General features: G+C 39.3%; 1 protein-coding gene across 5 annotated transcripts in view; it reads left to right on the top strand.

Annotated features, from left to right (window-relative positions):
- The window catches only part of IQCK (IQ motif containing K), a 214,045-nt gene that overhangs the window by 40,773 nt on the left and 148,718 nt on the right, over nt 1-24,554 (top strand). For all 5 annotated transcript variants that reach the window (XR_007358682.1, XR_007358683.2, XM_048865780.2 and 2 more), the window contains exon 7: nt 6,904-6,988. Coding sequence is in view for 3 of the 5 variants with exons in the window: in XM_048865780.2 (XP_048721737.1) it covers nt 6,904-6,988 (85 nt within the window). In the remaining 2 variants the exon portion in view is untranslated. The remainder of the gene's footprint in view (nt 1-6,903; nt 6,989-24,554) is intronic.

Genomic DNA, 24,554 nt, shown 5'->3' with positions numbered 1-24,554 from the left:
TTTGCTACCACTGTATAAATAACAATAATAAAGTGGGGGAAATTCTTCCTCAGCTTGCCCCCTTTGGGAACAGCCAGACAAGTCTCTTCTATATCATGAATGAAACTACGTGCAGTAAGCATGCTATTTTGGCAAATACATTGGAATTGCAATAACTGCAGGGCTAAACTGTTAAGTTGTCAGACACTGTAGATGTCAAAAAATGCTCTAGAGATCTGGCCTAGATAAATGCCTGTGTTCTACATGTGTATATCTGTACTTCAGTGAATATCTAGAAAACCCCTGAATGAGTTAAGACTGAAATTTGCATTTTGATTCTTTCCCCTAAAAGATTTCCTACCTAAAATGCAAAGAAAGCAGAGAGTTATTTTAAAAAATGAAACACTCTCCTCCTTCAAGGCTTAGGAGCTTTGCACTTGACTGTGTTCAGACGGATACAAAAGCTCAGGTCAATGAATTCTTGAAAAAAGCAATATGTAAAAAAAGGGGATTGCAGTATTTGATCATTCCTGTCCTGGTTGTCAGCTATAGGAAGGAAAAACTGATAGACAGGAGAAGACTTAGTGAAGCTTTACTCCTGACAACTGTCTAAGGCTGCTGGTATTCTCCTTCTTCAGAAGGCCAAACATGATTGTTCCAACATTCAGAGTCTTTCAAAGGAGAAATACCCTTCATAAAATGGATGAGGAATGGGTTTTTAGCTTTTTATATTGTGAGGTATTTTTCAAATCATTTCTTCTCAATCTGGTGTTTTGGTGTTGCTCCAAAAGACAACTAATATTCTGTGTTTCTGCAAACTGTTGAATGAATGTATTGCAACCTGTTACAAAGAAACTGTCTTGCAAGGTCTCTGTGCCCATTCCACCAGGTCTGTGGAAGTGCCCAAGGGATATTTCACCAAGTCCCTGTGTAAATCCATTCCTCTAAAACCATAGAGTCTTCATGTAGTATTGAATGCATTATGTAGTTAGTGGTGTTGTCTGGATTTAAAAGTTAGTCACATAAATCAGTGCTGCAGTCTCCTTTGGATTAAGTCATCCTCTCTCTCCTTTTGGGATAAATAATACTTAATAAAATCCATTAACTGAGATTTCTGGAGACATTTCATTAAAAAATACTTTTTAATTTTCCACGCCTCTGCATTTCTGGATTCTGGGTAGGCACATTAGCAAAGCACCTACAAAGGGAGCTGCTGTTGCAGTATTTCCAGACTGACTGGCAGCAGGAAATACTAGAAATGTCATGAGAACATTTTTTTTTTTTTAAATATTTCAGAGTCTGGAGGTTTGTCTAGTTCAGATCAGCATCTGAACTTTTGAGTGCTTATAAACTTTTTAAGCAAAATTGTGTCTGTCCCAGATTCATTTATGTGTCTGTTAACCTTTTGTCAGTTCCTGTGACTTTTAGAGCATGTGCTTTCCAGTGCAAGGACTTTCTCTTTATATGTGTTTGTAGAGTGCTCAGCACACAATTTGGGGCTTTATGCACTATTATAATATAAATATTCAAGATTAAGAACCATAACAATCAATCTGATAACAATATATGTTGGTCTCCTTTATATAGCTATGGATACCGTGTTAAGTCACATAATCCTAGTTCAGGTCAAATTGTTTTTTAGTGTGGCAATCCCTAAAGCTTCAAGAGTGTAGCTATATGGAGGCAATAAGGCCCTTATCCAGAAATTGAATGTATATTGAAATTCCCCTGTATCTGCACACAGCGTCAATGGGAGTCTGCAGACAGCTGGGATTTCCTCCCAAGACCTTTTTCCACTCGGTGTCCCAAGCAATCAGTTTGACTCAGGATTTTGTCACTCAGGTATTTTTATTTGGCATACAGCAGTTACACTGAGTTGATCAGAGGTGGATAATAGGGCATACCACATCCAAAATCACACAGAAAACCTCTTCCTTTATATACGTTCCCAGATTTCCTTGCACTTACTGTACATTGCATTACACATTTCGGGATTGACTTGGTTACTTTGTAGGAACCAAGTCCTGTACAGCAGTCTCTGTCCATGCACTGTCCATCTACGACTTACTCTTTGCCTCATCTTATGTTCCATTGTAAATGGTTCCCTGGGTGTTCTGTCTCTTAGCTTACTGAGCCATTTACCTATTTTAGCACAATCAGTTAGTTTCCAGCCTACTGATCCATTTACATCCCTAATCCTGTCTCCCAAGAAATGAGACCTTACCCACGTCTAATTGCTCATGTCTAGCCAGGCCTACACACACATGCTGCAGTGTACACTGATTGTATGCAGGTAAGACTGGGGCCTAAATTTGGAGATTTTCAGTTGCCGTTAAGTAATATATTGGATTTGAGTGCAAAGAGCAATTAACAAATGTTGAATTATACGTGGTGAAAACTCTGCATGATAATACAAGCAAATAAAAGAGGAGAGAAAAATAAAATGACCGTTAGATTGTAAATAGCTCAAAGAAGGGACCAGATCTGATGTTTATACAGCAGAATGGGGCCTTAAACCTGATTGGGGCCTCTGCGCATTATAGTAATACAGATATTGGGTACCTATAGTATAGGTCAATGTGCTTACCAACGACCACACACATCCCACTATCCTGACATGAAGAAAAGGAGTACTTGTGGCACCTTAGAGACTAACGAATTTATTTGAGCATAAGCATTCGTGAGCTACAGCTCACTTCATCAGATGCAGACTAACACGGCTGCTACTCTGAAACCTATCCTGACATGGATGCTTTTCCCCCCACCCCTTTTTTAAGAACAGGACTGACATTATGAAAGCAAACTTCTGAGTTCAATATAGAAATCACAGATATAAAACTGGGAGCTTCGATAAGAACCCTTTGTAATATTTCATACACTTTTCTAACACAAATGTGCAGTATTTCTTCTGCATACTGAATTACATCTGCATAATGTTATGTAAATAATAGATATCTCATTATCGGGATCCTTACAAGCCTGATTCCTTAGAAAGCAAAGCACATCCTTCCTGACATTAAAGATTCTTCTGGTCAATTCCTGCTTTATTTTGGTAAAATTTGGTAAAATGTGAAAAACTGTGATAATAACCAACACGTTATTCAGAAAGATTATTATATTGTAGCCATTTTTAATGTAAAACATATTCTACATTGTGTATTAAGAATTGGCTTTTAAGACTCTACATGATTTGAAGCTCTTTTATTTTGAAATAAACAGAATACATTTACCGTACATTTGGTTATCATTCAAATCTTCTTGGAGTGTTACAGCTGTCTTCTGCCACAAATGACATATTCCCTCTTCCCCGATTCACTGTTGATGGGTGGCTGCCTCTGCTCATATTCTATTTTTATTTGACCTGAAGCCAATTGCATATATTCCAGTGGACAGAAATGGACCTGGCATGACTTTCATTCCTGTTCCTTCAAGCTAGTCTGCTGAAATGATTGATATTTCCTAGTGACTGCCACACTGAAGATTAAGTCCTTTCCATTTTGCTTGATTTACACTGGCTTTCTCAGATTTGGTCTTGGATGGCAAACCAGATAAATTCCCATTATTTAATAACAAAAGCAGTGGAGTGGCTAGAGGTACTGTTGCAAGACTACACTCTGCTTTTTGGAGATGCCATTCTGATGCAAAGGAGTCTAATGTTCCATTACCAGTGAAAGCTCATTGTTTTTCTGTATACCTGCTGTATTTTAAAATGTATAGGTTGGTATCCTCATTTGCATTGTTTAAAATAGAGACCTTTTCAAAAAGATAAATCTTAGAACAACAGGCAGGAGTCCATCAGCAAAAACAGCACAGTCTCTAAATTCATAGATGAACACATTACAAAAGAGAGCGACAAGGTGGGTGAGGTAATATCTTTTATGGGTCCAACTTCTGTTGGTGAGAGAGACCTGCTTTCGAGTTTACACAGAGCTCTTCTTCAGGTCTGGGAAATGTATTCAGTGTCACAGCTGACTACAAGGTGGAACAGACTGTTTAGCATAAGTAGTTAACACATATTTCAAGGGACCATTCAAGGTGAAGTGGCCTGTTAACACCTCTGCAGTCATGGGGGGGAGGAAGGGGCAGGGAAGCTGGGGGGAGGGGAACGGTGTTAGTGGATTATACATTGTTGTAATAAACCATAAACCAAGTGTTGCTATTCAATCCATGATTTTTAGTGTCCAGCAAAGTTACAAATTTAAGCTCCCAGGCTCATCTTTTGAAGGTGTTGTGCAGGTTTCCTTTGAGGATGAGGACTGAGAGGTCAAAGTGTTTACCAACAGATGATATGGTGTTTCTGTCTTCTATCATTTTAATCTGAGAGTGTAATGATTGTCTGGTTTCACCCACATAGTTTTTATTTGGGCAGTTAGTGCACTGGATGAGGTACATGACATGCCATGATAGGCATGGGTAGGACCCATGCATCTTGAAAGCTATGTTGAGGGCGGTGTTGATAATGGTAGCAGTGGAGGTTTGTCTGAAGGTTTTGCGTCTGTTCTGGCAGAGTGCCATGTTCCGGAAGAGTGCCATGGCCAGATTCTGCCTGGATTCCCTTGTTTGTGTATTTTGGGAAGTATGTAGACGCTCCCTGGGGTGGGTTCGTGGGGAATGAGATTGTAGAGTTTCTCTTGGAGTTGTTTTGGAAGGATTTGATGATATCCTTAAATTCCTAGTTAAATTGTGGTGTGGTGTCTTCTTTGAGTTCTTTATAATAGATGGTGTTGGAGAGTTGTTGGTTGGCCTCATTAACATAGTCATGGCTGAGGACTACGATGGCGCCTCTTTTGTCTGTTGGTTTCATTACTATCTAGTGGTTGGATTTCAGGGGCTGTATAGCTGTCCTCTCAGCAGTGACGAGATTGTGGAGAATCTGATGTTTGTTAAGGATTTCACAGTCAATTTTTTTCCAGAAAGCAATCAATGTAATGATCAAGAGCATGGTTTCATCTGCTATGGAGTGTCCATTCAGATGGTTCGTTTTTCTTATGACTGGTGAGGACTGAAATTGTGGGCGGTGTCATCAACTCAAAAGCTTGTCTCTTCCTGCTATTGTCTGCATTTCTCATGTCCCAGACACAGATTGAGATTTTCTTTCATATAAAATAAATGAAGGCAAAAATCTCAGTCAACAGGATGTTGAGCACAATTTGTTCCTGTGTACACTGACTGTAGAGTTGAGGTCAGCTTTGTATTAGTTAATAATTAAGGTCATGCATGGACCGCACATATCATAGGCTGGGGAAGTCTATGCCAGGCTATGCTGGGGGCCACGTGCTGCTCACCTAGCGCTCTGGGGCTAGGAGCACTCGGGCTTCAGTGGGGGAAGGAGGGCGGGAGGGACAGGTCCTCAGGCAGAAGGGGCAGGCCAGGCTGGGGGTTAGTCTCCATGAGCCCATAGTTCACCCACCACCCGTGAGGCCATGTTCTAGCTCGATGTACTTCTCCAGTGAAGTATTCTCCAGAAAAGACAAGCCCTAAGACAAAGGTCTCAAAAGGCAAAGAAAACTTACTACGGTAGGGACGAATATAAATGAAACTAAGCAAAGGAAAATGGAGCTGAATATATGGAAAAACCTCCTAATATGAGATCTATTATGTTGTAGAATAGTCTTCCAAAGGACATGGTGGAAGAACCAGTCTTTTGGTCAATTAAAGTTGGACTAGACAAAGCATTTGGGGACAGACTGTAAGGAACAAACCCGCACTGGAAAGAGTATTGCCTTATCGGTTACTTCCATCTCTTATTTCTGTAAAAAAGAAACAACAGGATTCTGTTATAAGGACTGATTTGGGCAAACACTTGTTTGATTATGTCCAAATGATCACCTGCATCATCCAGATTCATAAAACTTTGAACTTCTCAAATCAAACTTGTGCACAGAAGCTCAAACTGTGACTCTTTTTTTTTTTTTTTTTTAGGACAGAGCAAGTTCTACTAGGTATTCTAGTGTCATGGGAAGTCAGCTGTTTATAATGGGCACTCTTATGAGTTGTAACATTTATCTGCAGCCCAGTGACTTTTTTCTTTATTTATTTTTTTAAAGTGTGAGGTGTGACATTTTCTTACCTTTGGAAAAAAAATCAAAGAAAACCAAATAAATTACTTTCAGTCTGATCCTTTCAACTGGCTGCTTGTTGATCAGTATAAATGAGAGCTAAACACATCAACAAGCATGGTGAAATGGCTTTTGTAAAGCTGAATTCACTGAAACCTAATTACACTGTAAAGTGATTCTCATTAGGACTGGTAGCAGAATTTACTGTAAATGCTTTCAAATCACCATCAATTTATGCTGAAAATTAATAGTTGAGTTCTTTTCCTTTGTATTCCTCTGGCCCCTTACAATGCCAGGTTTGTCTGACTATTTCAAAGGTAAAATTGTCACATTTGTTTTATGACCTTGTTAAGACATGTCTCTGCGACTTCTTGTACATGGTTATGGTAACAGTAATCCTTTCAGAACAAAACAATTCAGTCTAAAAAGAACATAGAATGTAATTCAAATGGTTTTATGGAATAAAATGTATTTGAGTGGCATGTCTACACTGCATATAAAGATCCTCTGTGAGTTGTACACTCCATTACTGCAGCCATGCCCTTCAGTGTTTATAAATAGTAAAAAATAACCAAATAATAAAAATGCAGGAATAAAAACACTTGAAGGAAATTCAGAACAATAGTGTCCTTGATATATTATTGACATTATGGTGTTTGTGGAGAAGAAACAATTTGTATAATACTGTATCTGTATTAGTGTTTTAAAAGGGCACATTATTTAAGTAATACTTTTTTATTTTGGAGTATTAAGAAATTGTATCTTAGAGATACAGAACAATCTTTCTCTTTTGGGGGTGATATATTGTAAAGGAGGAAGAAAAATTTTTAAAGGCTGAACAATTTTTATTTTTTTTTTCTTTTAGTCCTAGACCACCAATTCCACTGTCTCTCCTATTATCGGAAGAAGAAGCATGCAAAATAATTCAATCATTCTGGAGAGGTTATCGGGTAAGAGTCAGCTATAATTATTTTGTATGATGCTGGATATGTGTGACTGTGACGGCCCTGGGGAAAACCCTTACATAAATTTTAAGTAGCAGAGACTATAAATAACTTTGAGACTGCTATGGTTCACTGGCATTGGATATGCTTATATGTAAGTTGTCTAGTGACTCAGATCTTTTCACAGGAGTTAATGCAATGCACTCTGCTTTGTTTTCTTCACAAAGAAGTTTACTAAGGCTGTCAAGCGATTAAAAAAATTAATCGCACAATTAATCGCACTGTTCAACAACAACAATAGAAAACCATTTATTTAAATATTTTTGGATGTTTTCTACATTTTTAAATATTTTGATTTCAGTTACAACACAATACAAAGTGTACAGTGCTCACTTTATATTTATTTTTATTACAAATATTTGTATTGTAAAAAACAAAAGAAATAGTATTTTTCAATTCACCTCATACAAGTACTGTAGTGCAATCTCTTTATCATGAAAGTTGAACTTACAAATGTAGAATTATGGACAAACAAATAACTGCATTCAAAAATATACAATGTAAAACTTTAGAGCCTAGAAAGTCCACTCAGTCCTATTTCTTGTACAGCCAATCGCTCAGACAAACAAGTTTGTTTACATTTGCAGGAGATAATGCTGATGGCGGGTTTGCTAGATAATAATCCAAAGCAGTGCGGGCCGACGCATGTTCATTTTCATCATCTGAGTCAGAAGATTGATTTTCCTTTTTGGTGGTTTGGGTTCTGTAGTTTCCACATCAGAGTGTTGCACTTTTAAGACTTCCGAAAGCATGCTCCACACTTTGTCCCTCTCAGATTTTGGACAGCACTTCAGATTCTTAAACCTTGGGTCGAGTGCTGTAGCGATCTTTAGAAATTTCACAGTGGTACCTTCTTTGCATTTTGTCAAATCTGCAGTGAAAGTGTTCTTAAAATGAACAACATGTGGTGGGTCATCGTCTGAGACTGCTATAACGTGAAATATATGGCAGAATGCGAGTAAAACAGCAGAAAACATACAATTCTCCCCCAAGTTGTTCAGTCATAAATTTAATTAATGCATTATTTTTTGAACGGGCGTCGTCAGCATGAAAGCATGTCCTCAGGAATGGTGGCCAAAGCATGAAGAAGCATACGAATGTTTAGCATATCTGGCATTTAAATACTTTGCAATGCCAGCTACAAAAAGTGGCATGTGAATGCCTGTTCTCACTTTCAGGTGACATTGTAAATAAGAAGCAAACAGCATTATCTCCCGTAAATGTAAACACACTTATTTCTCTTAGTGATTGGCTGAACAAGAAGTAGGACTGAGTGGACTTGTAGGCGCTAAAGTTTAACATTGTTTTTTTTTAATGCAGTTAAGTAACAAAAAAATCTACATTTGTAAGTTGCACTTTCACGATAAAGAGAGTATACTACAGTACTTGTATGAGGTGAATTGAAAAATACTATTTCTTTTGTTTATCGCTTTTACAGTGCAAATATTTGTAATAAAAATAATATAAAGTGAGCACTGTACACTTTGTATTCTGCGTTGTAATTGAAATCAATGTATTTGAAAATGTGGAAACATATCCAAAAATATTTAATACATCTCAATTGGTATTCTACTGTTTAACAGTGCGATTAAAACTGCGATTATTTTTTTAAATTGTGATTAATTTTTTTGAGTTAATTGTGTGAGTTAACTGCGATTAATCCACAGCTCTAAAGTTTACAGAAAATTTTATTTTAGAAATATTGTCTTCCCTTGGGAGCCCTCCAAGTTTTATTTTAGCCTTTAACTAGTAGGTGTGGGATAAAATTTCCAAATTCTATGTGTGGGTGTGGAGGTGGACATGAGAGAGATTGAGGGGGAAAGTAAGGGGGAAAAAAAGTGTAGTATAAAGAGTGGGAGAGAGAAATGAGATATGGAAGGAGACAGAATATATTTAGGAAAGGTAGAGGGCACAATGTAAGGAAAGAGAGAAAGAGAACAGGAAAAAGTGGAAACAGACATTGAAGACAACTTAGGAAAAGATATACCATGATCTCTTATAGGAAACAAACACAGAGCAAAGCCAGGAAGGGCAAAAGAAAGTAAAACCAATAAGGGGTGTAGTAAGTAGTATTGGGTGAATTTCTTATTTGACAGTTTTCAACAGAGTTTGCTCTATAGTTGGCTTACATATGATTTGTTGAATAATAGAAGATGAATATTTTTCTGTAATTCACCAGCTCTACTAGTAAATTTTTATGTATATAAAATGTATTAAATAGAAAGTTGATTGACAGTGTTACAGTTAAATACACCAAACAGTGAATAGTACATAACTGGTTTATTCCTTTAAATTGAAGAGAGCATAGGTTTGGGAGGAGGGGCATGACTTGTGAGGAGTAGTGCTACACTATCCTGGCTAGTTAGACTCTTAATTAACATACCAATTTTTCAAAGCCATTGCTCTTTAAGTGCTTTAGAAAGAAGGTTAAATAACATGATCTCCATTTCATGATGGGAAAAAAATGAGGCAGAGAGAATATATATGCAGAATATTTAATTGTGTTTATAGGCAGGACTGGTAGCATGCCCAATACTTCCCATTTTAAGAATCGGTTTTTCAATGGCTACTGACTTTGCTAAACTTTTACCATTTGGGCTAAAATCTTCCGAACAGTTTGGCCATTTCCAAGATCAAGGCTAGGGAAAAATACATTGTTTTGCCAATGTTAAAAATTCTTTGAACCTTTTCTTTGAAAAACTAGCATGTCCATGCTTTAAAGCAGCATTTGAAATTTGGCAGAGTGGAGGCCTGTGTATCAAAAATGTGCTCTTTGCTGTCCTCATAAAAGTCTGCCCAAATATGGCCAAGCCAAATTTAGTCTTTGAAAAATCATAATTTGCACATGATCAGTAGAGACTCTGTAGATTTTAGCATCTGATGTCCCTGAAGATTCTGTCTGCACAGGGCATGTACCAGCCCTGAACTGAGCAGCACCTGGAATTGCATCTCTGCAGGCTGTGTCAGGTCTGGGTCCAGGCACCTGACCTGAGACAGGGAGCCTGTCTCTCCTGTGCTCTGAATGACCCCTGTGCTGGGCCCAGTTAGCGTGAAGGAGGAAGCTGCCTGATTCAAAAGCTGAGGGGACAAGAGCTAGACCTACAGTGGGGCCTGGGAGGGAGTGGACTAGGGCAAGGAGCCTGGAGTGAAGGGAGATATGGAAACTGGGACTGGGAGTTGGGGTAGGTGAGACTGAGACTGGCTGGTCCAGGAGATTGGGACTGGGAGTCAGTTGGCTTGGGGAATGTGCTGGACAGTGGGGTGGCTGTAGGCTATGATGCAGGAGAGAGAGATGGATCAGATGAGGAGCCAGAAGGGGATGGCAGAAACGTACATGAGCTGGGCAAGGAGCTTGGAGAGAGTCTGGGAAAGAACTACAAGCCATTACCCTCTGATCCCACTGAGAATTACCAAAAGAAACTACAGCATTTGCTCAAGAAACTCCCTGAAAAAGCACAAGATCAAATCCGCACAGACACACCCCTGGAACCCTGACCTGGGATATTCTATCTACTACCCAAGATCCATAAACCTGGAAATCCTGGGCTTCCCATCATCTCAGGCATTGGCACCCTGACAGCAGGATTGTCTGGCTATGTAGACTCCCTCCTCAGGCCCTACGCTACCAGCACTCCCAGCTACCTTCGAGACACCACTGACTTCCTGAGGAAACTACAATCCATCGGTGATCTTCCTAATAACACCATCCGGAACACTATGGATGTAGAAGCCCTCTACACCAACATTCCACACAAAGATGGACTACAAGCCGTCAAGAACACTATCCCCGATAATGTCACGGCTAACCTGGTGGCTGAACTTTGTGACTTTGTCCTTACCCATAACTATTTCACATTTGGGGACAATGTATACCTTCAGATCAGCGGCACTGCTATGGGTACCCGCATGGCCCCACAGTATGCCAACATTTTTATGGCTGACTTAGAACAACGCTTCCTCAGCTCTCGTCCCCTAAAGCCCCTACTCTACTTGCGCTATATTGATGACATCTTCATCATCTGTACCCATGGAAAAGAAGCCCTTGAGGAACTCCACCATGATTTCAACAGTTTCCATCCCACCATCAACCTCAGCCTGGTCCAGTCCACACAAGAGATCCACTTCCTGGACACTACAGTGCTAATAAACGATGGTCACATAAACACCACCCTATACCAGAAACCTACGGACCGCTATTCCTACCTACATGCCTCCAGCTTTCACCCTGACCACACCACACGATCCATCGTCTACAACCAAGCTCGGCGATACAACCGCATTTGCTCCAACCCCTCAGACAGAGACAAACACCTACAAGATCTCTATCAAGCTTTCTTACAACTACAATACCCACCTGCAGAAGTAAAGAAACAGATTGATAGAGCCAGAAGAGTTCCCAGAAGTTACCTACTACAGGACAGGCCTAACAAAGAAAATAACAGAACGCCACTAGCCGTCACCTTCAGCCCCCAACTAAAACCTCTCCAACGCATTAAGGATCTACAACCTATCCTGAAGGATGACCCAACACTCTCACAAATCCTGGGAGACAAGCCAGTCCTTGCCTACAGATAGCCCCCCAACCTGAAGCAAATATTCACCAGCAACCACACACCACACAACAGAACCACTAACCCAGGAACCTATCCTTGCAACAAAGCCCGTTGCCAACTGTGTCCACATATCTGTTCAGGGGACACCATCACAGGGCCTAATAACATCAGCCACACTATCAGAGGCTTGTTCACCTGCACATCCACCAATGTGATATATGCCATCATGTGCCAGCAATGCCCCTCTGCCATGTACATTGGTCAAACTGGACAGTCTCTACGTAAAAGAATAAATGGACACAAATCAGATGTCAAGAATTATAACATTCATAAACCAGTCGGAGAACACTTCAATCTCTCTGGTCACGCGGTTACAGACATGGAAGTTGCAATTCTTCAACAAAAAACTTCAAATCCAGACTCCAGCGAGAAACTGTTGAATTGGAATTCATTTGCAAATTGGATACAATTAAATTAGGCTTGAATAGAGACTGGGAGTGGATGGGTCATTATGCAAGGTAACCTATTTCCCCTTGTTTTTTCCTAACCCCCCCCAGACGTTCTTGTTAAACCCTGGATTTGTGCTGGAAATAGCCCACCTTGATTATCATACACATTGTAAGGAGAGTGGTCACTTTAGATAAGCTATTACCAGCCGGAGAGTGGGTTTGTGTTTGGGGGTGGGTAAGAACCTGGATTTGTGCTGGAAATGGCCGAACTTGATTATCATACACATTGTAAGGAGAGTGATCACTTTAGCTAAGCTATTGCCAGCAGGAGAGTGGGGTGGGGGGAGGTATTTTTTCATGCTTTGTGTGTATATAAAAAGATCTTCTACGCTTTCCACAGTATGCATCCGATGAAGTGAGCTGTAGCTCACGAAAGCTTATGCTCAAATAAATTGGCTAGTCTCTAAGGTGCCACAAGTACTCCTTTTCTTTTTGGGAAAGAACTGTGAATGTCTGGGCAATGAAGCTGGGCTTGGGAGTCTGGGGGAGAGTGAGATGTGGATGGGGAGTCCAGAGGGATCAGACTAGGACTTGCTGGACATGGAAAATGGAGTGAGAAGCCTGAAGAGTGGAAAATGGGACTAGCTGGGTGAGGAGAATAGAACTGGCATAAGGATCCAGAGGTGAGAAAATGGTAGGAGTGAGACAGACACATGTTGGAAGGAATGGGGCAGACTAGGCCATACTTAAGGGGGAATGGGCAGAAGAGTCCATGCCTACTAGAGCATTCTTCTCTCCAGAGCCTGGAATGGAGCCCATGCTTTCTGAGTCTCACCATTTGTCTATTATCAATAAGTATTTGTGAAATAGATTGGCAAAATGTCCCATCTCCCTCTATTGCTGGTCCCTACTGAGGATGACAATCTGCTATCACTAACTCCATTAGCTCAAGTAGCAGAGGTCAATATGAAGGATCTAAAGACTCCAACCTTGCTAATGACCCAGGTGGATGTCAGTATAATGTTATATGATGGAATTTCTGTTTTTTCAATTTGTTTTTTAAAAAACCTAGGAAATCACACAAAAAAAATTTTTTTAAAAGGTTGTTGTTAAGGTTGTAAAATCAAGCACTCAAAAGTTAGGAAATGCCAGAATTAATGTTGTCTGTGCAACCTTAGTTCAACCGTTTTGTACATATGTATTACGTTACAATCTTTAATTGCATACTATTTTTTCTACAGGACCCCTGCCTCATTCATTGCCAAAACACGTTATAATTCCCACTGACTTCAATGATGGCAGGCAAAACTCCCATTGACTTCAGTGGGGCTAGTCTGTCACCACGAGTTTTGATGCCCTTTCAGTAGCTCAAAAATTTCCTCCGGACTAACTACCAAGATTGGTTCATGGATCAGCAAAAAAGGCCTCATACTCATGGCACGATCAGTGGCCTCTTCCACCTGCACACTATGCTAGACCCAAAGTAAAGCACCTCAGCCAGGCAGGATAGGGAAGAGACCTCTAATGACTCTGGAATCCAGATGTCCTGTTATGCCATTTGTAGTTTCATCAATGCATCACAGGTTCAGCCCACTTTGATCAAAAGAATTAACATAAATGTTAGCAAATATGTAAATTAATCTGTAGAATTTTCCAAATATTTTGGATAGTGCTTCATAGGTCACTCCAGTTTACATCCAGCATTCCTCCTGACAGCTATTCCATGTGATAATGTACTTTAAGGAAGTGATACTGAAGTTTCTTTATTTAAATTTAAAAATAAAATGAGGGATGAGAAAGCAATATAACCATGACATAACACATTATTTTATTTATCATGAGTGAGGGGTTTTTTTGGAATGTGTGAATAACCTCCAGACTTTGAACCTACTTTGCTTCACTGCACAGGGAGTTAGACTTCTGTTTCTGTAAAAATAGCGTGTTTTCTAAATAACAATGAATATAGAAACTCTCTGTGCTGCTTATAAACAGACTTCAGTATGTGAAGAATCTTGTATGAATATGAGCATGGGAGCATGCTCTGACTATTTATTCTTGATTAATAGAGTCCTGTGATGTTTTATGCTGTGTGTTTATTTGTTTTCCCTGATTTTCTTTTTTAACCTATCTGACTTTGATTCCCACAGTAACATTAATTAGCACTGACAATACCACTGCAGGCATCCTCACAGTAAAATATTGCAAAGCCAATTATTATCCAATAACATTTGTATGTTGGATTAACACTACAAAGTTGCTCAGATACCTTGTGTTTGGGGGCAAAGGTTCTGAAAGGCAATGTCTTTGCCCTCTACATTAACATTTAATTTAAAAGAGTATTGTTTGTAGACTTAAATCTGTTAGAAAAGAAAAGCAGAGTCCTAAAGAACAGTCAATTGCAATGATTAACTATCAAACTGTGAAATATTTTTGTTTGTTTGTTGAGTGCAGGGGGCAGAGTTTTGTTTAAGAGTTATAAGCTGAAATTAAAGAGACAAGATGGGTTATGTAATATCTTTTATGGGTCGAACTTTTCTGTTGGTGAGGGAGACAAGCTTCCAAGCTAACACAGAGCGAGCTGTTAATAACAAGCTATAATACAGTAAATCTAGGGTGATGTATTTTTATGTATGCTGGTAAATAAAGAGAATGTTAAACTTAAATGAGAATCACTCATCCTCTACAAGGAAAATGGATACAAAATATCATGGGAGATGGTTAATCTAAAATTTCAAAAGGCAGGAACTTTTAAAACTAGTTGATATATAAGTCAGCATTGATTTAGACTGTACATAACAGTTTCTTTGTAAAGGCTTCCTCCCACCCCAGGATATTTTTAGAACATTGTTTGGAAAACTCATTTTTTATTTCAACAAGATACAAAAAGGTTTTATCAAGTAGTGGTTTTAAACTTTTCATATAGACATTGTTCACTGAACTTAATTATATAATTCATACAATCTGTAATTCTAAAACACCCTATTATTACACTGCACACCTTCTGGTAATATTGACTATAAATACAAAGGTGTGCCCTAATAGATCATACAGTGCACTGTGAAAAAGGAAGGTCATTACTTCCACTGGACTTCTCAATTTACATTTTCAAGGACATGAAATCACACACCACACACATTGAAGCGTAGAGGGGAAAATATTCTGGACACACTGTTTGATTTCTCAAGAAGTAAATAACTAAGAAATTTAATAAAATAAAAGATAGCTTGTGTGTAACAATAACATTCCAGAATGTGAGGATATAAATTTGAATCCTTGTATTTCTTTATTTTTGAAGCTACATCATCTCAGATGGAAGAAACCACAGCAAGCCCTGTTATATTGTTTAAAAATTTTCCTCACACAGATGTTTTGTGTACCTCTTCAACTGTTCTTCAGGACACTCATTGTCAAACATACTGAGGCATATATCGATTTAGAGGGTGAAATGACCTCATTTGTAAAATTAACTGAGCTTTTCAAATCTATTCATGATGCTTCCCTTGTTTTTATCACCCATGCCTGAGTGAATATACACAATGTGAAAAACTCAGACAGATCAACAGCAACGTGTCATCCGATTAAAAAAAAGTCTTTGCACCAAAAGCTGCAGAGCAGAATTTTAACATTGAAGCACAGGCTAGCAATAAGAGATAAGGAACCAGTGTGTTCAGCTCCACCTTGAGCCAATTTCAGAAGAATGCGGTTGTTATATTGGAAGTTGTTAATGGCTTCCATCAAGTGAGTCTTTGATCCAAAGACACTCTCAGTTCTGGTTGTTATAAACACCCTGCTTTCAGGCTAAATGGAAGGTGAAGCTGTGTGCCGTGAGTGGGAAGCAAAAGAAGCTACTACCCAAGGCAAAGGGCTGTCTGGTGAGACCTCAGCAAAAACTAATCCAGGTAGATTTAAAGGGGTTTTCCTGACTGACAGTCAGGGGCTAAGTATTGGATTTGCAGGCTGGGGAGTCAAAGGGAGAAAAAGCCAGAAGAAAGTGAAAGAAGCAGTTGTGAGCATGATCCTGAGGGGAAGCAGAGAGACAGAGCTTCTTGGGCACAGAAATCACTGGATAGGTAGGTTTGGGCATTTCTAAGGAAAGAAACTTTCTGGGGTTGGTTGTTGCTACGCTGTTCAGGGAAACAAGACTTTGTGCATTCTTTGTAAATAAACAGGATTGCACTAAAGAAAGTACCTGATTCATATCATCAGTTTCTCCTCCTAACAGAAAAAACCCTGCAAGTCCCCAAATATTGGCTAACCACTCAGGCTAAAGGGACAACATTATTATCATTTATCTGTACTTGGTGCTTTACACACATGTAAAGATAAAATCTCACCCCCTTCCATGAAGAGGGCAAAAATGTTTCATGATTTTGAGGTTGTATCTAGGAGAGAAGCAGGAACACCCAAGGTCTATGGTAGCTCTGGCACAAGAATTCTTTCCTTTACCTTCAACATTCATCTTCCCTTAGTGAACTTATGCAAACCCATCATGTTCCAAAGGAGCATCCTGAGATATGTTGAAAAAAGTTGCTTGGCAAATGTCAATTTCACTTACTTTAGTTGAGAGAATTTAATTCCTTTCTTTCCATTTTAATTTCTGTAAAATTTGGTCTTATCTGAGGCTTAAATACATTGGCTTAAATCATCCTCTCCTGAACTAAAACCGTGTGTGGATTCCTTCCTGGGGATAGTCTCTCTCTCTCCCCCTTTCCCCTTCTTTCACACACACACATACATGAGCACATGCACTCTCGTGCCATAAGGCAGATATCAGAGTAACAGTCTTATTCTGTGTTAGTCTGTATTCGCAAAAAGAAAAGGAGTACTTGTGGCACCTTAGAGACTAACCAATTTATTTGAGCATAAGCTTTCGTGAGCTACAGCTCAGGTATTCCTCCCTATGAACAATCCTGTGGGACCTGTCCCCAACCCCAGGATCACCTCCACTGAGCCCCTTTGCCATCACACAGGTTCTTGCCCCACTAGCTTCCCCCATTTCCATGCACCTTAGTTATCTATGTTGCCCCTCATTTGAGTCTGAACCTGAAAGTTGCTGAGTGCCTCCTGTGATGCTGTATGGAATATGGGTGACCACTGATTTTATTAATACCAATATTATAAAATTGGAATGAATCATAGCAGATATGCCATGTGAGCTATCTGCAAAAATATCACAATTTGCCAAGTATGATGATCTTGTTTATATGTTTGCATCACCTTTGTATTATGAGTTATAGATATGTAGGGTATATCTGTATTTCAAACTTGTGCTGTGAATCTGGGTCACATCCCCAGACAGATTGGCATCAGCACTGCCTAGCCTCTTTGATGGCCCTACATGGGTCATCAACTGTACAATGAACACATTGAAAGGAGCCAGGGAAGACACCTTATTAGTCAGCAAGGCATCTGGTATGGCTATGGACAGAGCATGCTGCTAAAATGCACGCAGCGTAGCCACTGTTTGTCAGCAGGAGAGAGCTCTCCTGCCAACAAAAAACATCCCCAATGAGTGGCGTTAGTGTTGTTGGCAGGAGAACGCCAAGACCAGCGCTTGTTGTCGACAAAACTTTTGTCTTCGGGGTGTGTGTGTGTGTTTTTAACACCTCAATGACAAAAGTTTTGTCTTTCACATGCCAGTATAGACAAAGCCTAAAGCTTCCATGTCATATTCTGTTATCAGCTTTGGTTTGGAACAAAGGAAGCACAGGCCGCATAGCAAAAGACTATAAAAGGCAGCTGGATCCTCTCCATTTTGTCTTCAGTCTTCTTGCCTCTGGAGGAACTTTTCTGCAAATGAAGCTCTGAACAAAGGACTCAATGACTCATCGAAGCTGTGGATGTGTTCCAGAGGGACTTTCAAGCCAGCAAACTCACCAGTACTGCTAAGAACCTGATATATGGACTTTGAAGTCTTTGTGTGAATGTAACTGCTTTATTATTTAACAACTCTCTCCTTGTTCTTCCTTTTTTTCTTTATAATAAACCTTTCGTTTTAGACACTAAAGGATTGGCTGGAAGCGTGCTATTTTGGGTAAGATCCAGCCTAATATTGACCTGGCAATGCGGCTGGCCCTTTGCGGTTGAGAAGAACATTTTGTATTGTGAGCAGAGTTCTAAAATAACTTCTTACTGTACTGGACCTAGGTGCTGATTGGGAGCCAGAGAACTGGAATGCAACTGGCTGTGTGATTTTTTTCTTTTCTTTTCTTTTCTTTTTTTCTTTTTTCTTTTTTTTTTTGCTGCTTGATAAGCAGTGTGGGGATCAGAAGCACAGTTTGTGACTTGTTGGGAGTTTAACTTCAGTGTTACCCACCAGTCTTGGGAGTATCTGCTCTCCTTTTTGCAGCCTGCCCTGACCTTGGCATTTCCACTGAGGGCTACCCTGGGCACCCTATGTCACACCACCTACCAAGCTGCTGAGCACTCTCTAGGTCAGTGGAAGCTTAACTTTTTGTAGGTTCTGAGCACCCTCCTGTTGAAGTCAATGGACATTGAGGGCACTCAGCACCCTGTGGGATCAAGCCCAGAAAGGGCTGAAAAAAAGAGTAAGATTTATCTTCATCTTATCTTTGGTCCAATGCTAGGAAGATGGGCCTTGAAGAGACAGGAGAGTCAGAGAGAAATGGGAAGAAAGAGAATTTTATTGTTAATGTCATCCATGTCAAACATCCAGGGTGGAAGAACTAAGGAATTAGGGCCTCACTCTTTTCTTTTTGAGCCTTTCCCTACATTTTGAAAGGATCTGTATAAAATGTGAGTGTCTGGAAGCATCTTTATCTTTCCCACGTCTTTAGGGATTATGTTGGTAAGTATATGGAACATTCTTGTGGGGAGTGAAAGGAGCTATTAGATGTGATAAATTAATGTATTTTCCAAAGTTACAGGAGGAGAAATACTAGGCTGGGGTAAGATGGCCAGTTCTGGTTGCTCTGGTGTTAGGAGAAAAGTTTTGGAGTAAGGCCTGTTCAAATGGATATACTGACGCTTGAAGTCCAAAAGGAAAAACAACAGTGCCCCATTTTTCTCTCTAGTTCTTCCCAGTAACATACTTTCACTTTCTGGTGAAAATATCAGCAAGAGCCTCAAAGACCATGAGGGTGTTGAAACAGAAGAGATGATAGTCTCCTACAGAAGCAGGGTTGATTAACTTTAGGAGAAGGTGTGTCATTTTTATGGAAATATTCTTGGACACAGATATCCTGCATCCTCAGAGTTTTAGTCACTAGTTTTGGCTGGAGAATCCTATTCTTAATGGTACTCAACTGGAACATGCTCCCCATGAGCAAAAGTAAAAGGAAGAGCACTGTGCCTCACGCAGCACAATGGTAAGACTCAATTTTCCTCTTTAAAAGAAGAATTCCACTGTTTTAATATTCTCTGGTTTAACCTTCTTGATAAACATTCACAAACTGATGGGAGAAATAAAAAAACAAAACAACCCCCCCTTCTCTCTCCCCCAATCTTGCTTTCTTCTTATTTTCTTTTGTGTGCTGAAAAGCATGATCAGAGAGAGAAAGTTTAAAGGCTGGTTCCAAAGGGAGCTGACGTAGTAGTGGGAATCTGAGATACTGCCAACAACTAATTCAGAAGTCTGAACCTTATCACAGATGGGTAAAGAAGAAGCTGTGGGATCAAACAGCATTTGAAAACCTACAGTATTCAAAGTATTAAGAACTGTAATATCACAAAATATAGCAATGAACATTTTATTACCATTTTTCTACTGCTTCTTGTGTGGCTTGTTAAAATGAAGCCAAATAAAATACAAAATTGTTCATTAAAATATATAATTAATCATCATAAAAGATAGATATAGTGATCTACACCTTTGTATGCTGCTACCCTGTAGCCTGATCCTGAGTGGGGCTGACTTCAGTGGGAATAGAGGGCACCCTTCACCTTGCAAGATCAAGCTCTTACCAATGAAGCAAGATCAAGCAAACATGGTAGCTTATTTACGCCATAGGAGATGCAAGCATTATACATATGAAAAGTGAAATAAAGCTTAGTTCATGAATAAGAAGACACAAGGTAGCAATGAGTGGTTCTTCGACATACTGCTTAACAAATGTAGTTTGCATTGCTGTAGGTACTTAGAATCCCCAAACCCAGAAAATTTATTTAAAATATTTCTTTTTGAGACTTGTACTAAAATAATTATATTCAGTAAATCTATATTTTCATAAGAGAATGCCCTGTCCCTTTATTTTCCTGGGCACAAACCTGGGTTGAATTGTTAACATCTATTTTGGGAGGTTAGAAAGGATTAATTTAAAAATGTGTTTCAGTTATGACAGGCTTGTATGTAAGGATATTTTCATCAGGGACAAGTGTGACTGCTGGGAGGTGTTTAAGTAACCTAATCTCTGCCAAATGTGCACATTAGTTAAATTTATCACCACTCAGGGCCTTATATAAGAGACAAGATCACAAAATGTTTAGCAATGTATAATTTTACAATACATAGTATAGATTCATTAGAGCTAGGAAGGTCATGCTGGATGTATGTACTGGAATTCTTGTGTATCCTTCCAAGTAAGTGGTCTGAAGTGATTGGCTGAATGCACATTGTCTGCATTTCAAAAAAATTTGATAACGCACCATGCATTAGATCGGTCTCTGAAGTCAGAGAGCATGGCACACAGGAGGAAACTGTTAACAGAGTAATGTTAATGATCTTGACTCCTCTACTCATTTTTTGGCTTTGCCCTGGGCCTTAAAAAGAAAGCTTATGCACGTTTTGCTTGACGTAGCATTCTGCAAATGTACCTGGATGAAAGCTCTTCTCATAAAAATATAAACTGTGTGAATTGTATTGGAAACAGCTTTTGCTTAAATTGGCATTTCTGACTCTCCAGCTGGTGACCACCATTTTCCTGAAAAGTGACACCATTTGTGGAACCAACAATACTGGAACCTTGATCAGAGAGTGCAAAGCAATCTCTGCTGTGTAATTACTGTGATGCTGTAAATTTAAACTCAGCTGGCTTAGTAGCTTAAGCCTTAGGTTTAACATACTTAGACTCTGTAGCACCATAGATTCAAAACCCAGTGGTGGTAGACCTATTCCATTATTCCTTTAATGTAGAATTGAGTTTTATACAATTTGTTTTATGTTGGTCTTCTGAAAGAGACATGAAAAACAGGTCCTGTCCATGCTGCCTGGCCATTGTTCACCCCAGGACATATTTTAATGAGTAGATATTTCTTTAGTATCTTTGATAAAAAATCGTCTTATCTCTCCCCATTATGCAGTGTGGTGTGCCCCAGTTGGCCTCTAACCCAGACCTGAATGCATTTCATTGTTGTTATGTGTAGAGATGACCAAAAAGTTACTGTATTGAGAGTATTGGATGGGGCAGGATTGTAGTATCATGTCTATAATTTGTAAAGTGTTTTATGATTCCTTGGGATCAAAGGCATTATGTAAATATCAAATGTCATTATTTATTATGTATGTATTCTGATTGTTTAAACTAGAATTAAATCAGAATAGAAATGATTTACCTTTATCTCTGACAAGGTGTTCTTATACTTCTGCTGTCATCAGTGATGCCCCTTTTCACAAGATAGAGCCACCACCAAAAGGCTCAGAATAAATGAGTGTGACCCAGGCAATCAATAGAATGTTTGCTGCATTTACAGCAAATGTGGATTCACTCTAAAAGGTTTGGGTTTTTTAAAAGAAAAGCTGCACTCTGACTTCAAAACTGGACTTGTTCAGTACTTCACATCGTAGTGGTCTTCCGTGAGACAAAGACATGGATTCATCCCCATGCCTTGATTACTTGCAAACATATTTGCCTGTTGGCTGTTATGCAGGTTATTGTCTGGTTAGAATTATATTGTGTTTATAAAGCAGAACTAATTTGCTGGTGTATTGCCAAAGATATATTAAAATAATTTGCTGAATTATTAAAAAGTTGATATACTGTAATTGGAATGGATTCTTAAATGTGTGAGATATTCCATTTTACTTAGGTATTTGAATGTGTCCTCTTCATAAGATGTCCAAATCCTATCAGTCTAAAGACTGGAAATCTCAACAGTCATTCATGAATCATGACATCTCTCATATAGCAAATTAGCTCTTGTATAGCTGCTAAGTGATGAGAACTGAGATAACTGCAATGCTATAGAGCAAGTAATACTATTTTCTAAGTTTTATTGACCATATTCAGCACTTAATTACACCATATGCTACCCCTTGGGGCAAATTCTGCACTAACATACATTCTGTGCCCCTTCAGTGGGATAGCACAAAGTGTAAGTTATTGCAGAGTTAGGCCCTATGGACTTACTCTGCCTCTCAGGCACTAGCCCATGTTGAGTGACATCATGTCAGGATGATTTCAGAGGCATTCTTGCGGAAGAGTGCCCCCATTGCCGCGCTCTTTCATAGGATGATGTGATGCAGCAAAATGTCCTCCTGCTCCTTTTCAACCTCATTTGCCAGTCTCACTCCAGAGCCAAGTGAGACGAACAGCGAGAGTAGTTCTTGCACTTCTGACAGTCGCTTACAGGAGGCACAAAAGGAAGGGATCTTCTTGGGCTCTCCCCCCCTCCTGTGCTCCCACTTAGGAGCTGTAAGGACCTGCTCGATGGTTGGATTTTTCTCCATTAGCAACATTTTCTTTCTCCTTAATATGTAAAGATCAGTAGTGCACCCTTGGCATTCACCTAAACACATTTTGACATAGGTTCAGTTACAAATCGCACACTTCACTTTTTCAACAAATTTTCAGTAAGGAATAGGTGCTGTTATTTCTTTGGGATAGAACAAGCCCTGTTCCTTTACCCTCCTGCAGGCCCTTCCCCCCAACCCTTGTACACATAGGAAGATTGATTCCATGCAACTAATTAATTGATACTCATTTAGTAGAACTTATATGTGAGAGCATCAGAGAGACACAATACATCTCTTCTCAGAATGGTAGCTGTGTTAGTCTGTATCAGCAAAAATAACGAGGAGTCCTTGTGGCACCTTAGAGACTAACAAATTTATCTGGGCATAAGTTTTTGTGGGCTAGAACCACTTCATCAGATGCATATATCTCTTGTGAGTCTAGGAAAACATCCAGTGCATGGACTTGTCCTGTATAACCTACCTGTGGGAGGAATAGCTGATGAGGTTCATAGAAATGAGTTTTGATTTCTGTGGCCATGAAAATACAGTTTTGGCTAGTAACATTAATACTATTTTTCTGATTTCAAGTGTTCATATTAAACATGTTAAAGTGTAACAAACGATGCAGAGCTAGTTTATTGGAGAAAAGATAATGTAGTATTGTACGAGATATATGATGTCAGGTCACTGAGTAAAATTCTTCTCTGTTCGCATTCATTTTGTAACCTTGCGTTGCATTACTGCTCTGTTTACAATGTAACAAGTGCCCTCCTCTGAAATGGATTAAAAACTACTCCAGGGTTCCAGCTATTGTAGGTAGCTTTCTTGGTTTCAAGGCGCAGGAAATATATTTTTGGTGGAAAGAATGCTTTTGCTAAATAACATTCATGGTCTCCCTTAAGAATTTTGAAACTAATGGAGATAGAGTCATGCTCTCAAAGTCTGTCATAAAAGAGGAAGAAGATTGAAATGTAACAGACCACCACCACATAAGTTAATATTAATTACAATATTATCTAAAATTAAATGTGAGGAGGCTTCCCAGGAACTGAATCCGTGGGTACATTGGAAACATGAGGACACCACCACTGAGAGGGGAAAACAGGCTTGTTAATATTTGTTGTTTACAGCCATTATCTTTGTAGGACCCTAAATTACAATGCAGTTTTATGTACCTAGAGGTTATAAATAAAAAACAGAAGATGCATTTTGATAACTATCATAATTCAGGTACCACATGGTATAGGTTCAGCTACACAGGAGAATCTGCTTAATTGTCATTGGCCATCCTGATAAACAGTTTCTGCTCCCATTGTAGTAAGTGGGGCTGTATCTAATACTTTGGATTTTCTGAAATTCTCCCAGAGTTTCTCTAGCATTGATGCTAGGAACGGTGGGGAATGCTAGGCTAGATCAGCTGAAGGCATGTTTACCACGAAACATGCTTTCTGCAGGTCAAGATGAGACAATGGTAAAAAATTGAGGTGGGTCCAACTGTTGTTCAGACCAATGGGAGCAGCACTACTGCTAGACCCAGGGTTAGAGCATTTCAGAAAAGTTTAAATGTAGACATGGCCTGGGAGTGTTGTCATTATCTTCAATGGGAGCAGGCCCTTCATATGGATGATTGACAAAGAATAGATGTCATGAATGCATTTCAATTACTCCAAATAATGGATTAATGGCATTCCTCTCTGTAAAAGTCTATTTAAATTGTAGGACTGGGGTTGTCTGCATGCCTATTTGCAACCGTTAGTAGGTGGGAATTGGTTTGCTAGCATTAATTTCCTGCTGCATGGCTCTTTGTTTGCTTCGTGTTCCTCTCCTGCGCTATTATGGCTGCTCAGTGGGTTGGTAAAGGCCTTAATGCTTTTAAGTAC

The sequence above is a fragment of the Caretta caretta genome, chromosome 10 (genome assembly GCF_965140235.1).
Source record: "Caretta caretta isolate rCarCar2 chromosome 10, rCarCar1.hap1, whole genome shotgun sequence".
Lineage (NCBI taxonomy): Eukaryota > Metazoa > Chordata > Testudines > Cheloniidae > Caretta > Caretta caretta.
This window is presented reverse-complemented; position numbering and strand designations above follow the sequence as displayed.